Genomic DNA, 13,750 nt, shown 5'->3' with positions numbered 1-13,750 from the left:
AGGATACTAGGACATAATTATTTACAATATTCTATAAAAACGAATAGATATACTGCAATGGAACTATTGCCAGCTTAATGTTTTTTACAACAAGAGCAGTCACAACATAGCTAAGTGATATAGTCGTTGTTACGACAATCGCTACGTAGCTTAAGGAAAGTGGCTTTAGCTTTCAGACGAGTGCTGTTAGATGCTATTCATATAGAGACAGATAAAGCTCAAACATACTGAATTTTGAAAAAACTTTTTGACAATGCTTTGCGATGTTGCTTGTAATCATTTCGTCATGAAATTGGGTTGATTGCCACAGTATTTGAACTAAACATTATTGGTGACCAGTTCAATTCATATCAGCTTATTAATATGTTTATCAAAACTTAATGTTTAAAAACAAAAAAAAATCAGTTCGTTAATATATTTACCGAACTTAAACATGTGCAATGGTCTACTAATGGGTAGATATAGACTACTTCTAAATCCTCCCATTGCAAAAATGGATTATTCCCATCAGAACATATACAAACTTTAAGGGGTATGTACAGGGGATTGGATTCCAATGATTGTCCAAAGTTTAGTATTTCTGTGGTTTGATAGACCATATCCATATGTACTTGTTAGTTCCTGTATCAAGACAACAGTAGCTAATTGAACTATTGAAGAATATGTCAAGAAATCCTAGATTAATATTTTTTTGTGAAAAATATCCTGGTTCTCCAGTTCTAATTCCTTAGTCACTGACGGAAGACAGCGTATTCTGCCTGAAACGTCTCACTGTTTCAAACTTTTATCCAGTTGCTTGAGTATTTTGTTTTGGCGTGGCTAATGTAAGTGTTACACGATGGTGCCAGGTAGAAGAAAATCAGGCCCGGGGATCTCGTTCCCGGTACAGCGACAGACCTCCCTGAAGTACTCTCGTTCCCACTGCCCCATCCAGCGCGATGAAACGTCCGGAGCCCACTTCTCGCCAGGTTTCCTCGCGCTGTAATATTGATAACGTGACGTTACCAATTATCGTCCAATTCATTCAAAACGTCATTCATCTTGAAACCAAATGTTTAACCCAAAGGACTGGCTTGAGCATCATACACCTCGACATGTGGGCATGACCCAAAGTGGACGATAATTGGTAGCGCACGATAACTGGTTATGTTATTTATTAGTTAGATAGGGTTCTCCAGACAATTATCAACAGCAAAGGGCAGTGCCTGCAGAAGAGTGGACTTACCTTGCACACAGCGAGGTCCCTGCTTGACTGTCCTCAGCCAATGCTTTCTCAATCTTATCTGTGTCTTCCCCTGGCTCCTCCGGACTCCACCTCAAACCGAGCTTCTTCATCAGAAGACGGAATATCTTCTTCTTGTCGCTGAGGAGGGCTGAGTAGTAGACGACGGCATGGAAGAAATGCCCAGGCTGCCTCTTCTGAAGATCGGCGGCGCATTGCATTGTACCGACCCAAAACGCAAACGACGTGAACAGACCCTTACCACGTTGGCGCACGGTCGAAAACCTCGGGTCGTCTCCAAAAAATTTGAAGAAGTCTGGATGGAGAAGATCAAGGAACACCATTCCCCACCTGAAAACCTTGTAAAGCACAAAGCTCTGCTGGAGAAGGGCTCGATTGAAGGATTCAGTTACTTCCAAGCCATTTCTGTACATGAAGACGGTCTTGCCTGACGGGACGGCACGAACCATCAGGTCAGCAAAGAGGATGGTTTCGACCCTGAGCTTGTAGAATATGGTGTCACGATGACGTGGATCAGACGTCACGAGAGTGTAGTTCATCAAAGTGACGACGTTTCTCAAAAGGGCTATAGTAGATTCTTCATTTGACAGAACCGCGGAACAGCCGAGATGAGATGGAGTCTGGCTATGTTCAGAGGACCGCTTGAGTCGGTGGAGAGCAAAGGATATGACGGAGAACACATCAGGCTCACTCACAGCCTGTGCCACCGACGTAGCCTCCACAAGTCGCGTTACCAAAGTCGACCCACATCGTCCTGTAAACAAAAACAACATATACGACGCGATACCTTTATTATTGTTATTGCTACCTTGAAAGACATTAGTTACTTTTACATTGGCCAAGAAGGTTACGTTTTTGGTTGTGCCATGGTAGAGCGGCTGTGATGTGGTTGTGTATGTAGGTTAATACTAGCACAACTCTGAAAGCTCTGGTGTGATATCTAGTAGGTGAGTAGTGGCTGTTAAAAGGAAAGTCAAGTTGAAAATTGGCTTATCTTGTGTTTTCCTACGGTATTACAGGGTTGTGTATTTATGTGTTTGTTTGTTTGTTTATTTGTTTTGTTTGTTTGTTTGTTTGCTTGTTTGTTTGTTTGTTTGTTTGTTAGTTTATGGACAACATAATTTCGATACTGTGGATGGTTATGCACGAAATTCGGCTTGTTTTAAAGTTCACTGGGTATTTTTGTTTGAAACTTGGAGGAGGATAACTCATGCAGGGATCGGTGGATTTTCAATGTTTTGGGTCTGTAGGTACCTTAGTTGATTAGGGTTAACTTTTTATAATAATGAGAATGTATGATTCCAAAAAAAAACTAACAATGGGAGTTTGGAGGATTGCCTGGTTTGGGATTTATGTCGTAAACTGCCGTTGATTTAGAAATAACTCAAGGAGTCATTTTAATGATTTTTAGTTTGTTGTTAGCATATTATCCATTTTTATAAGAGACATTATGCACAATTGATGAGGAAATACCATAACACTACAGTGGTAAATGGCCGGAATTTGATATCGATACTTGTAGCATTTGTTAATTGATCAAACTTGAGCATGATTAGACATAAATTATGCAATCAGGTGTTGGACATGACTGCCCTTGCAATACACGAGATGGCTTTCTCATACCACAAAAGGATCATTAGATGGAAAGAGAAAGAGACAGAATGGGGTGTCGGTAGTGCATTTGCATTACACAACAATTTCACTGCAAGTCATAAATGTTTTCTTTCCACCGTCCACGTAATGCTATGTCTTCTTTTATGTCCGATCCCACTCCTTACCTGTCATGAAGATGAAGACTTCCTGCACATGCGCGACCTCGTCAGCGACGGCGCTCGCCACCTCCTGGAGTTGCTCAAAGGGAACACAGAGGACCTCGGCTGCATTTCGCCTCTGAGCCTATAAACAGGGAGAATGGCGTTTTCTCTATGAACTGTTTTCCGACAGAGTTATTATGAGATAGTTAGCCTCATTCCATGAACATGAAACAGAACTGAATAAGATAGCACCAAAGTGATAAGGAAGATCATATATCTTTGCGTGATCGTTTTAACTACACGGCAAAAACAGCCGATAACGTATAAAGTCCCCCTCTCAATGGACCCTTGACTTTTATAATAGGAATATCATTCAAAACGTACAACTATGACAACAAATAGACAACACAAAGCTTAAAAATATATATTTTTTGTCGATGAAATCCGGTGAGTGCTTTGTCAAGAATTTCCGCAATCCGAGGGTCCAGACAATTTTGCATTACCTAGCGAACAGTTCTTCGGAACCAACTCAGGTTTTGCAAAAGTTTCACAAATTTCTGCTAAACGTGCCGCATATTTCTGATGCGTATTTCGTGACCTGTACTGTAACACTAACACATAACTTTACCACAATTACAAAAACGTTTCTGAAGAAAGGATACACAATCAGATGTAGGAACATGAGCCTTTGCGAATATACACACACAGAGGAATAAAGAGCAATACATTTATGTCGGAAAACATCACCAGAAAAGTTGTGTTAATCAAGCTTCGAAAGCATAGATTTTAAACCTTCTCAGACAATTGTACATAGCTTCAGTATGACACGACATGAAGAACACAAGGACGGGAGCAGTGAAGTTGTGCCTGTCTGCACCTGGCAGATAAGTGCTCCTAATTGAACGGACTATCTTAACCAATCAGGTCGAGTTTGATAAATTTGTGGCATTATGTAAGTCCACCTGGCCACATGGTCAACACCATATATGATCATATGAGGAAAATAGCCAAATATCTACCCAAAATTCCCCAAAAAATTGTATTTCGAAGTCATGTATGCCGAAATTGCGAATGGGGTTCTTTGAATATTTGTTCAATGTACCCCAATAGCAAATTTCAGGTCATTTGTATGTAATTCCTGAGCACAGGAGGCCCAAATGTACGTTTTTGGTCTGAAAATCCTCAACAAAATCAGTGTAAAGGTATTTATCAAAAACATGACAAAAAAACTCTGGGGGTATGCACTCACTCTACCTGCATACCAAATTTCAGCTTATTTAGCTGAAGGACGACCGAAATGAATCGATTGAAAGATTTGACAGGAGGAGGAGAAAGAAAACTTTACAAACACGATATGTAGTATAGTATGGGCGATACATAATAAACAAAAGTAAAACAAACCTGACGAAAGAAGGGATTTGATTTTAGATCCGCACCATCAACGGGTCGGATCAGCACCACCACGTCTTGTTCCCAGTCTATACTGTAGACAGAGAACTCATTCCCACGACGAGCAAAAAACTTTGCCACGTCCTGAACTGTTGTCTCTTCTTCCGTTGGTAGGAAGTCGTCAAGAGAGTTGAGTATGAGGTGCTCAAGAGACTTGAAGGGCAGCTTTCTCTTCTTTGGTATCACCTTCCGAGTGTAAGCCAGACGTTGCTTAGTCTAAACAAATAGAAAAAAAGTAAATCGACATATTTATTGTTTATTTATTATTCATTTCAGGCTAAGGACCCATATGAAAGAAAACAAGGATAGTACTTAGAAATTTACAACTGACATTCACCAACTTGTCTTGCATGGTTTTAAAGTTGTTTTCGCGTCGTTTTCTTTGAGCGCCAATAGACCCATTTCCAGTTACGGCGGCCATTTTGAATTTTAGAGCTTTGAGCTTTCTGGTCACTTTGCTGATAGAACCGCCATCGGAAAAGTTGGGGAGATGCAAAGATGCACATATTTGTCTCGTGGTGCTGTTTTAAGTCAAAGTGGGTCGCTGGAATAGATGAAAAGGTCTCCAGAAGACCAAGAAGAAAAAATTCAATCAGTTTGGACAGAGGTCTGAATTCATTGTCGGATACGTCACCACGACTATGGCTGGTTCACATGTCTTTGTATGCACGATACAGCACTTTCTCAACAATTATGCAAATTCGCTCATTAATTGTCTAATCAATGTTCATAAATTTCAATGTTTGGAAGTCCTTTTAATGGGACGCAGTAAACTTAAGGAATTTCTTTAATGATTGTCAATATCAGTTCATGATTTGCATATTCACAATCTGACTTTGTTCACCATTACTTGAGCTACCTGAATGTCAAAACCCTGATAATTCCCCTTTAAATCATTGTCTTCTAAAGTCTTTAGAACAAAAAAAATGTGAAACTTTGAATGTACCATGTTGAGGGCCTTTAAATTCTTCAAGAAGATAAGATTTGTGTTATAAAGACGCCAATTCTTTATTAATCATATTTGGTGTGCTTAGACTATTTTTGTCTTGAGCGAAGACCAACAAACCTTGGGCCATGGTGACGACTGTGTAGTGTGTAGGAAGTAGACAACGATGACGACTGCACTTAGAGCAATGGCAATGGTTGCGGCCACTGTGAACACATCCATGATCGTCTAGGGCCTTTCTTTCAAAATCAAGTGATCTTCTACGGAGTGCAGCCAGATACGAAAGCCTGAAAAAAACCCCAAGAATTTGAAGACATCATATCTTTGGAAGATACTTGCAGTTTATGCAAATTGTTTGCTTCATTCACTATTGTTAATTTTCTCACTGCATGGGAACTTCCATCTTAGCCAGCTCAACTGATCTCAAACGTCGAATTGGTAGCAGAGCTCAAGCTATTTGTCCCGTTTCTTTATTCCAAAAAAGTATCGAAATCCGTGATAAGTACTTTTACATGTGATAACTTTTGTCACAAACGTATCACATTATTTCACTATGACAATTTTTTAAAACCTCTTACTAGTAAATTAAGGGGATAGCACCCCTCTATCCAATTAATTCGAATTCACTATAAGGAGAAATTATAATGTTTGAAATAGTTTACTAGTAAATTAATGGGATAGCACCCATTTATCCCAGTAATTTACTAGTAAGAGATATCTAAAACCTCTTAAGAGATATCACGTAATTTCTCTATGGCAATTTATAAAACCTCTTACTAGTAAATTAATGGAATAGCACCCCTTATCCCATTAATTTACTAGAAGAAATATCTAAAAACCTCTTACTAGTAAATTAATAAGATACATGTAGCATCCCTTTATCCAATTAATTTACTAGTAAGAGATACTTAAAAATCTCTTAAGAGATATCTAAAAATGTCTTACTAGTGAATTAATGGAATAACACCTCAATATCCCATTGATTTACTAGTAATTATAAGGGACATCTAGAATCACTTAAAAGTCTACCTATGGGACTAGCAGACCCAATAAGAGATGCAGGTGTTACGTAGGCTGCTCGGGAAATGTCCTACCCCATTAGCAGGAATTGTTTGATTCACTCACACCATTTGTACAATCTTATCACAAGAGAAATGCATATGTAGAAGCAGGTTCTCAGGACCATAGGTTTCTATGTTTGTCAGGGCAATAGCTTTCCATCTGGAATTTTCATTTATTACTAACTTTGGTACCAAAGATGCAGCTAGGGATTTTTTTTTGGTATTCAAGATTAGTCAGGCCCAATTCAATAGAATTTGAACTTTATTGAAGAAAATCCATTAATGGTGTGCTCTAAGGGAATTTCCCGGGGTCGGTTTTGGGGCATGCGCCAAAACGAGGCTTGTGAGGATTGGGGCTCTTATAAGCCTGTATTACAATATTGGTCTAAAATGTTAGTCAGTTGTATAGTTTGGAGATACTGACCAATAGACCGATCCCAAAGCCACGCCCCCTGTTCTATTTCGAACACCTCCGTTAAAAACGCCGCGGCTAAGTTGTCAATAATGCCACTGACTTCGGTTTAGCTTTTGGATTCTGAAATCCTTTCAGAGCGGGTCAAATGAAAATGCTATGGCTTCTTTGTTGAAGGTTGTATCCGCAGAGTAGAGTTGTTTGAGGGGAGTGTAGATCTAGTTTCGGTGAGAGCGAAATGTTTTTCGATCAATATTGAATGAAGCGATAGGCGCTGCAAAGCATTACCTTGTCGGTGGGCATCAGCACCCGGTTTTTGACAACCAGCCGTGTAAAACAGGGTGCGTATATCTGTGACAGGGTTCCTAATGTAGATGACCGACAAAAGTTGTTACAATCTATTGTATGTACGTCCGACACAATATTACAACCTACAAGGACAGAGATATTCAATATGATATTATTATGCCCTATTCATTATATCCATCCATGCAGGCAAATTTGTATATAACTATGTGCAAAAACGAGACAATATCATACATTCCCGACACAGCATACTGTTACCAACATACTAGAGCGTGAGCATGTACATTGTTCGATAGATTATTTTTATTGTTAGCCATAGATAGATTAGATCTACCTAGTATTATATTCGTCAACAATTAGCAATAGTTCAACTTTCATGTGTAAGTTGCCATACATATGTATCATCACCAAATTTGCAGGGAGTAATGTACATGTGAAGTTTAAAAATTTCTGTAATTTTTTTAATGTTATGAAGTAATATGACGTAGTTATGACGTCATCGGTGTGATTTTTTCGGCCAAATTGAGAATTCCCGTAATATCTAAAGGTATTAAACAAAAAAGGGTGTCTTATTGGTGTCAAGGTATACCAAGTCATCCGACGTCAATGTTAACCACAATAGAATGACGCTATGTGTCCCTTGGGATCCGCCATCTTGGATCGGCCATTTCAAGATTTTGAAAATACTCTTTTTATACGTATGACCAAAAAAAACACTGAAATAGACAAGAAATGTTAATCTCAATGTTTCGGGTTAAAGAAAATACCATGTACCAGGTAGTGACGACTTTGAGGTCGAGAAAGCCCGTTAATACCAAAACTAATTATATTGTCCGCCATGTTGGATTTTTACCGATTACGTCATAAAATTAGCATAAATCATGAATATTTAATCATGAAAGTTACATCTTAATAGATATTGTGTTATACATGTAGTAAAACTAGTGTGGTTGAGCAAGAAAATCTTAGAAACATCCTTGTTTTAAAAAAAAATTGCATAAAATGCCTGTCAGAAACCCGTTGCCATGGCAAAACGAAAGATCATAAACTTATACCATTATGGTCTCATTCCTGTGTTACTCCGCGTGTATACTCTATAATATCTGGCCTTAAAAAAAAAAACTGGGCATAAGAGGCGGTGTTTAGGTGATTATAAATTGCCTTTCATCGGCCTCACCTGATATAACAAGAATTTGAGACGAAAGCTTGTTTATTACTGTCAGGATTAGGTAGGAAAGTTTCGTCATCCGAGCGATAGGTCGGGCGTGAACGCATTTTGCTATGAGTGATATGGTCAGGCGCTGGCGGTACAACAGCGGCCCCGTGCGGATAGTGGGTACCTGCAGTTTGAAATGCGATAAATATCGTTGTGATGGTTATATTTGGGTGAATCTTTCTTGGCTGCATGACGAACACGTGTGCTTCCAACATAAAGTAAAACATCTCCAGATTTTTTTTCTAGCTTTGCAGTCATAAAGTTGCGTATTTCAACGTTGATTCCAATGGAACAGCGTGACACAGGAATGAGACCTTATCGTAAAATTGTTGCCAACTAAATTTGAGGAAAAATCACCAAGTTTGTTGGTCCTAGCGTACGTCTTTCGACAGATATACGTATATATGTCAAAGTTGGCGCGGGCACTTTAAGCCCCCCCCCCCCCCCCGTCTAGATAATGGTAATACAAACATGCTTAAATGCTGTGTCTTTTGCTGATATTTTACAATCAACGTATTACGATCCACGTCAACATATTTACGTCTTGCAAAAAAAAACATGGAGGTGTAAAGCACTCACCTTCAGTTTGTCACAATATCATAACCTCAACTGGTGTAAGTTTGGTAGCAATTATTGGATTTGCACAGCCGAGCAAAAGGTCCAGAGTCCAAAAACTCCAGTTCAAGTATGGCCGACAATGTCAATCCGGAAGTTCAGAAGTAGCCTCAGGTCGTACCACTCTGTTGTCGAGGTAGGGCAAATTTTTGTTATTTCCGCTGTAGCTCTTACTTCTTAAATCAGCGAGTTGTTTCTGGGGCGTTTCTGTTTTGCTGTCTGTTTTTTTCTTCATTTTCTGGCTAGTCTTTTTTTTAGCATCGGTGTTGGATCTCACCTTCTTCAAGAACCCGTCTATAGGTCCCCCGGGATCAATGGATAGTTCCAGGTGCTTGGCAGCTCAGGGCTTCTGCATTCTTGAGACAAATTGCTTCCGGGTTCAAATTCTATGTGACAATGTATGTCTAAGTGTGTCTCAGTGGGGTTCACGGGCCTATTTTGCTGTGAGATATATATGAGACATATAACGTTACATATGATCGGTGCAAAAGTCATCGATGACCGGTGTTGGTGAAGGATCGCGCTCCTAAGTCTGTCTTGGATAATCACATGCTAGCTAATAAGTGGCCAATCACCCGTTCAGCTGTAAGCACGCATTGAAAAAATGATCCTGGTAATTTTAATCCACCGTTTGCACCGCAGCACGCCCATAGACTAAGGAGTGTTCCAAAACACCCACCCCCTCACACACCAAAAAACCATCTCAACTTGAGGTACCACAAAGAAATGCACTAGATCCTCTATTGACAGCGGCAAAAATGAATATATTGTATTCGTCTGTATACATTCTTCGAATAGAATACTGCCTGAAACAGTTGTCGACAGTCCTTGTTTCTTACTTTGAAATCCTTAACAATGCAGAAAATGCCAGTCGGCATTCCAGAGGGTTAAACTTTTCAAAATTTACCGGGGGTATGCAAAGATTTCACGTAATCAGACATTGTTCCCGAGGCATGGTATTTTTGAGGCCCTGGTTTAGTCTTCTTTCTAAGGACGTAAAACAGTCCCTGTTTTGTGTTGGTGAAGGATCGCGCTCCTAAGTCTGTCTTGGATAATCACATGCTAGCTAATAAGTGGCCAATCACCCGTTCAGCTGTAAGCACGCATTGAAAAAATGATCCTGGTAATTTTAATCCACCGTTTGCACCGCAGCACGCCCATAGACTAAGGAGTGTTCCAAAACACCCACCCCCTCACACACCAAAAAACCATCTCAACTTGAGGTACCACAAAGAAATGCACTAGATCCTCTATTGACAGCGGCAAAAATGAATATATTGTATTCGTCTGTATACATTCTTCGAATAGAATACTGCCTGAAACAGTTGTCGACAGTCCTTGTTTCTTACTTTGAAATCCTTAACAATGCAGAAAATGCCAGTCGGCATTCCAGAGGGTTAAACTTTTCAAAATTTACCGGGGGTATGCAAAGATTTCACGTAATCAGACATTGTTCCCGAGGCATGGTATTTTTGAGGCCCTGGTTTAGTCTTCTTTCTAAGGACGTAAAACAGTCCCTATGTAACGTTGGTTAACATAAATTCGCGGGGTAATTAGATTCGCCATTTTTAGAAACGGCGTATTTAAGGGATATGTGCTAGATGCAATATCAGTTATAACGCCAGCAATGCAAACCAGATAGACTAACGTATTCAGAATACTGACTGAAAAGCTTCGATAACCATGCATTAGAAGTTGGCGACGTCGAAAACTCTCCGTGCCTTATTAACAGAGTCTGAGGGCTTCGTGGGAGAATCACACTACATGGTTGTTTGTTGGTCTATAAGACAAATGTCACATCCGCTTCCTGCTAAACACAATTATTTACAAGACAACTTATTACAATCTCTTTTGCTAACCTGCAACTGGATTCTAAGTGTGATCAATCATCAAAACTCCTCTTTGTTTCTACAACCTACGGCACGTGCATTTTCCCGCCGCCATACTATCACCCAGAATCCTTTTGTCAAGCAGACGACAAAGGTTTGAGAGGAACACTTTTTTGTCTAAATGTTGCGCGTGATAGTGGACTATCGACGATATTTTCCTCAAAGTTTGCTCCTAACACAACAAGGAACACATAGACATAGTAGTATTACCTTTGCTACGGCATCCAGCTAACTTCCCATGAATAATGTACACGTTGCCATGACGGTGGATGTCGACTTTGAGTGACGCTCTACCGATTCAACAAACGGGTTGTTACTGAAGGCCTGATGTGTGTGGTACGGCCGTTTTGTCGTATATATTTTTTTTCTTTGGTCACGTTTATATGACCTCGGCACTCTCTTCAAGTCAAGATGGGCACAACAGCTACTGTATAAAAGCTAATTAGCGGCATATATTAATGACAAATCTTCTCTCCCGGAATAATGTTCGCACATGTCCAAGAGCACTGTCATTCTGCGTGCTTCGGACGGTAGTTTCAAGTTGAAATATTATCGTGTCAGTACGACTAGAGAGAAAATCTAACGTTAGAGATCAATTTCCTTTTATCACACTTGAAATAACAACATATGCATCAAAGTCTTAAGATAACGGTTCTAGACCGCTGGTTCGCGATATTGGCTTGTAAACATTACTCTCCGAGAAGAAGAATGGTTCCGGCTCGTTGTTGACGATAGTAGGCTATGTATCATTTGCAGGCAGTCTGTGGTTTCACAGTCGTGGAGCTCATGATTTAACCGCGTATAGTGTAGTATATGGATGTTCACAATCATAAATACGTGTTCGCAGAGTCAAACGTGAAGGTCTTTAGACATAACGGGACGTGCATGGCCTGCATCGGTAGGTTTGCATAACAATGTCCAGACATATTTAGTTGAATAAATTACTTCTCATGGCCTTCACCTTTGACCTTGCTGATGCGGACTCAGAATCTTGAACCTCCTTATTGTCTTGGGCTAATCTGTGTGTGTGTGTGCCACACTATTGTGTGTGTTTTTGTGTGTGTGTGTGTGTGTGTGTTTGTATTTCCACTCTCACAAATGCTGAGTTACGTATTTTCTTTTACATTCTAGACACGTCGTATGATCAGATTAAGGGGAAACATCAATATGTTAGTAACATTTCATTTAACTCACCCTTGTTGAATTTGTCAATAGTTGGAAACTGTTGCGGTGGATCCGGCCTACTGGTGACTCGTACTCTTAGATATGGACGTGGCCATGATGGAATTGAGCCGCATCGGCCATCTGTTGGCCTCGACATGTGAATAATTATCAGAACACAGCTCTACTGGAAAGAAAATTTGTCTTGCACTATGTGCATGCATGTAGATGGCTAAAAACCCATATGTTGTAGTACCTAATATTTAGGAATTTTCATCGAGAGCCTCAGTGAAAGTAATGTTAACATATCGCTGATTGTGATACTAAAATTCCAGTTAACAATAATATGCGAGCCATAAGACAGGAGTGCATGTTATAATGTTGCCCAAATTTTGCTATATATTTTATATATCTTAGTATTTTGTAACATAGCGTATTGATTATTGCTTAAATGTTTATTTTAGATATCTGATATACATATCTATAACCTTAAAAGATCATACATATCGCATAAATTGTACTTACTTGTTATATCTTGACTAAATATATCGATGGATTACGCGTTGTTCAAAGGATGATAGGACATGGTAATTTACAATAATCGATAAAAACAAATAGATATACTGCAAAGCAACTATTGCAAGCTACATGTTTTTACAACAAGAGCAGTCACAACATAGCTAAATGATATAGTCCTTGTTACAACAATCGCTACGTAGTTTTAGGTTTCAAATTATATTTGTAAAAAAATTACACCTTGAAATGTAAGTAGATGAGTCTTAAGCTTTCAGTACTGTTAGATGCTATACATATAGAAAGAGATGAAGCTCAAACATACCGAATTTTGAAAAACTCAACCTTTTTGACGATGCTTTGCGATGTTGCTTGTAACCATTTCGTAGCCAGAAATTTCTCTTGTCCGAGGCATTCACTGATTATGAAATATATGGCTTGATTTCCATTGTATTTGAATTAAACATTTGGTGACTAGGTCAATTCATATCAGCTCATTAATAGCAGACAAGTGCCAGTGGTGACACGAGAGGAAGAAGAATCTCATTAATATGTTTATCAAACTTGAATGTGTGAAAGCAAAAAAAAAAATCAGTTCATTATATTTACCGAACTTAATTAAACATGTACAATGGTCTACTAATGGGTAACCATTGGTCTTAAACCGTAAGATTGCTTCTCAATGTGCTTATCTGAAGTATCATTAATGCATATCAAGATCTTCAAAACTCTTTTATACGCCGTTTTCTGTGTGCTTCCTAAAATAGCAGACTAAACTGGGGCCTAAAAATATTTTCATTCCGTTTCTGTGACCCTGCCCAGGGAGCCATGGCTGATTACATGAAATCTTCACCTAGGGGAGGTGCTATTTTTCAGAAGTTCCATTTTTGCTGAATTACGCACCTAGAAATGTGGGGGTGGTCTATCTCAATATCAACATGTAAACCTCTTGTAACTTTTTCAATATTAACCCCCCTTGTACATACCCATGAAGTTTGTACTAAACTAGTATAAAGATATGCTTTGAGGTAAGAAGACATTTAAATGAAAATCTCAACCCCAAATCTATTCTCCACGCAGATATAGACCACTCCTATATCCTCCTTATTGCAAAAAAATGGACTATTCCCATTAGAACATATACTAACTTTAGGGGTATGTACAGGGGAGGTGGACTCCAATGAT

The 13,750-nt window shown here is 39.2% G+C and overlaps 1 protein-coding gene across 2 annotated transcripts; it reads right to left on the bottom strand.

Annotated features, from left to right (window-relative positions):
• Positions 1 to 698: 698 nt before the first annotated feature.
• LOC136431517 (uncharacterized) lies at positions 699 to 9,559 on the bottom strand. Of its 2 annotated transcripts, XM_066422921.1 has the most exons (7): positions 8,967 to 9,559; positions 7,154 to 7,230; positions 5,513 to 5,679; positions 4,399 to 4,662; positions 3,022 to 3,139; positions 1,226 to 1,997; positions 699 to 979 (listed from the first exon to the last, which is right to left on the bottom strand). In XM_066422921.1, the coding sequence occupies exons 3-7, from the start codon at positions 5,612 to 5,614 to the stop codon at positions 832 to 834; spliced, it is 1,404 nt and encodes a 467-aa protein (XP_066279018.1). In that variant the 5' UTR covers positions 5,615 to 5,679; positions 7,154 to 7,230; positions 8,967 to 9,559; the 3' UTR covers positions 699 to 831. The 2 variants fall into 2 exon arrangements, with proteins under 2 accessions (XP_066279018.1, XP_066279017.1); XM_066422920.1 differs by lacking the exon at positions 7,154 to 7,230.
• Between the last annotated feature and the right edge of the window lie 4,191 nt (positions 9,560 to 13,750).

This window comes from Branchiostoma lanceolatum, chromosome 3 (genome assembly GCF_035083965.1).
Source record: "Branchiostoma lanceolatum isolate klBraLanc5 chromosome 3, klBraLanc5.hap2, whole genome shotgun sequence".
Classification (NCBI taxonomy): Eukaryota; Metazoa; Chordata; class Leptocardii; order Amphioxiformes; family Branchiostomatidae; genus Branchiostoma; species Branchiostoma lanceolatum.
The sequence above is the reverse complement of the archived record's forward strand: the minus strand, read 5'-3'. Positions and strand labels throughout refer to the sequence as shown.

Excerpts from the sequence above, each read along its gene's own strand:
- LOC136431517 (XM_066422921.1), bottom strand. The coding sequence starts at position 5,614 with ATGGATGTGTTCACAGTGGCCGCAACCATTGCCATTGCTCTAAGTGCA. Across the intron at positions 4,663-5,512 it reads AGTCGTCACCATGGCCCAAG|ACTAAGCAACGTCTGGCTTA; the intron begins GTTTGTTGGTCT and ends CTATTTGTTTAG. Across the intron at positions 3,140-4,398 it reads CAAATCCCTTCTTTCGTCAG|GCTCAGAGGCGAAATGCAGC; the intron begins GTTTGTTTTACT and ends CCCTGTTTATAG.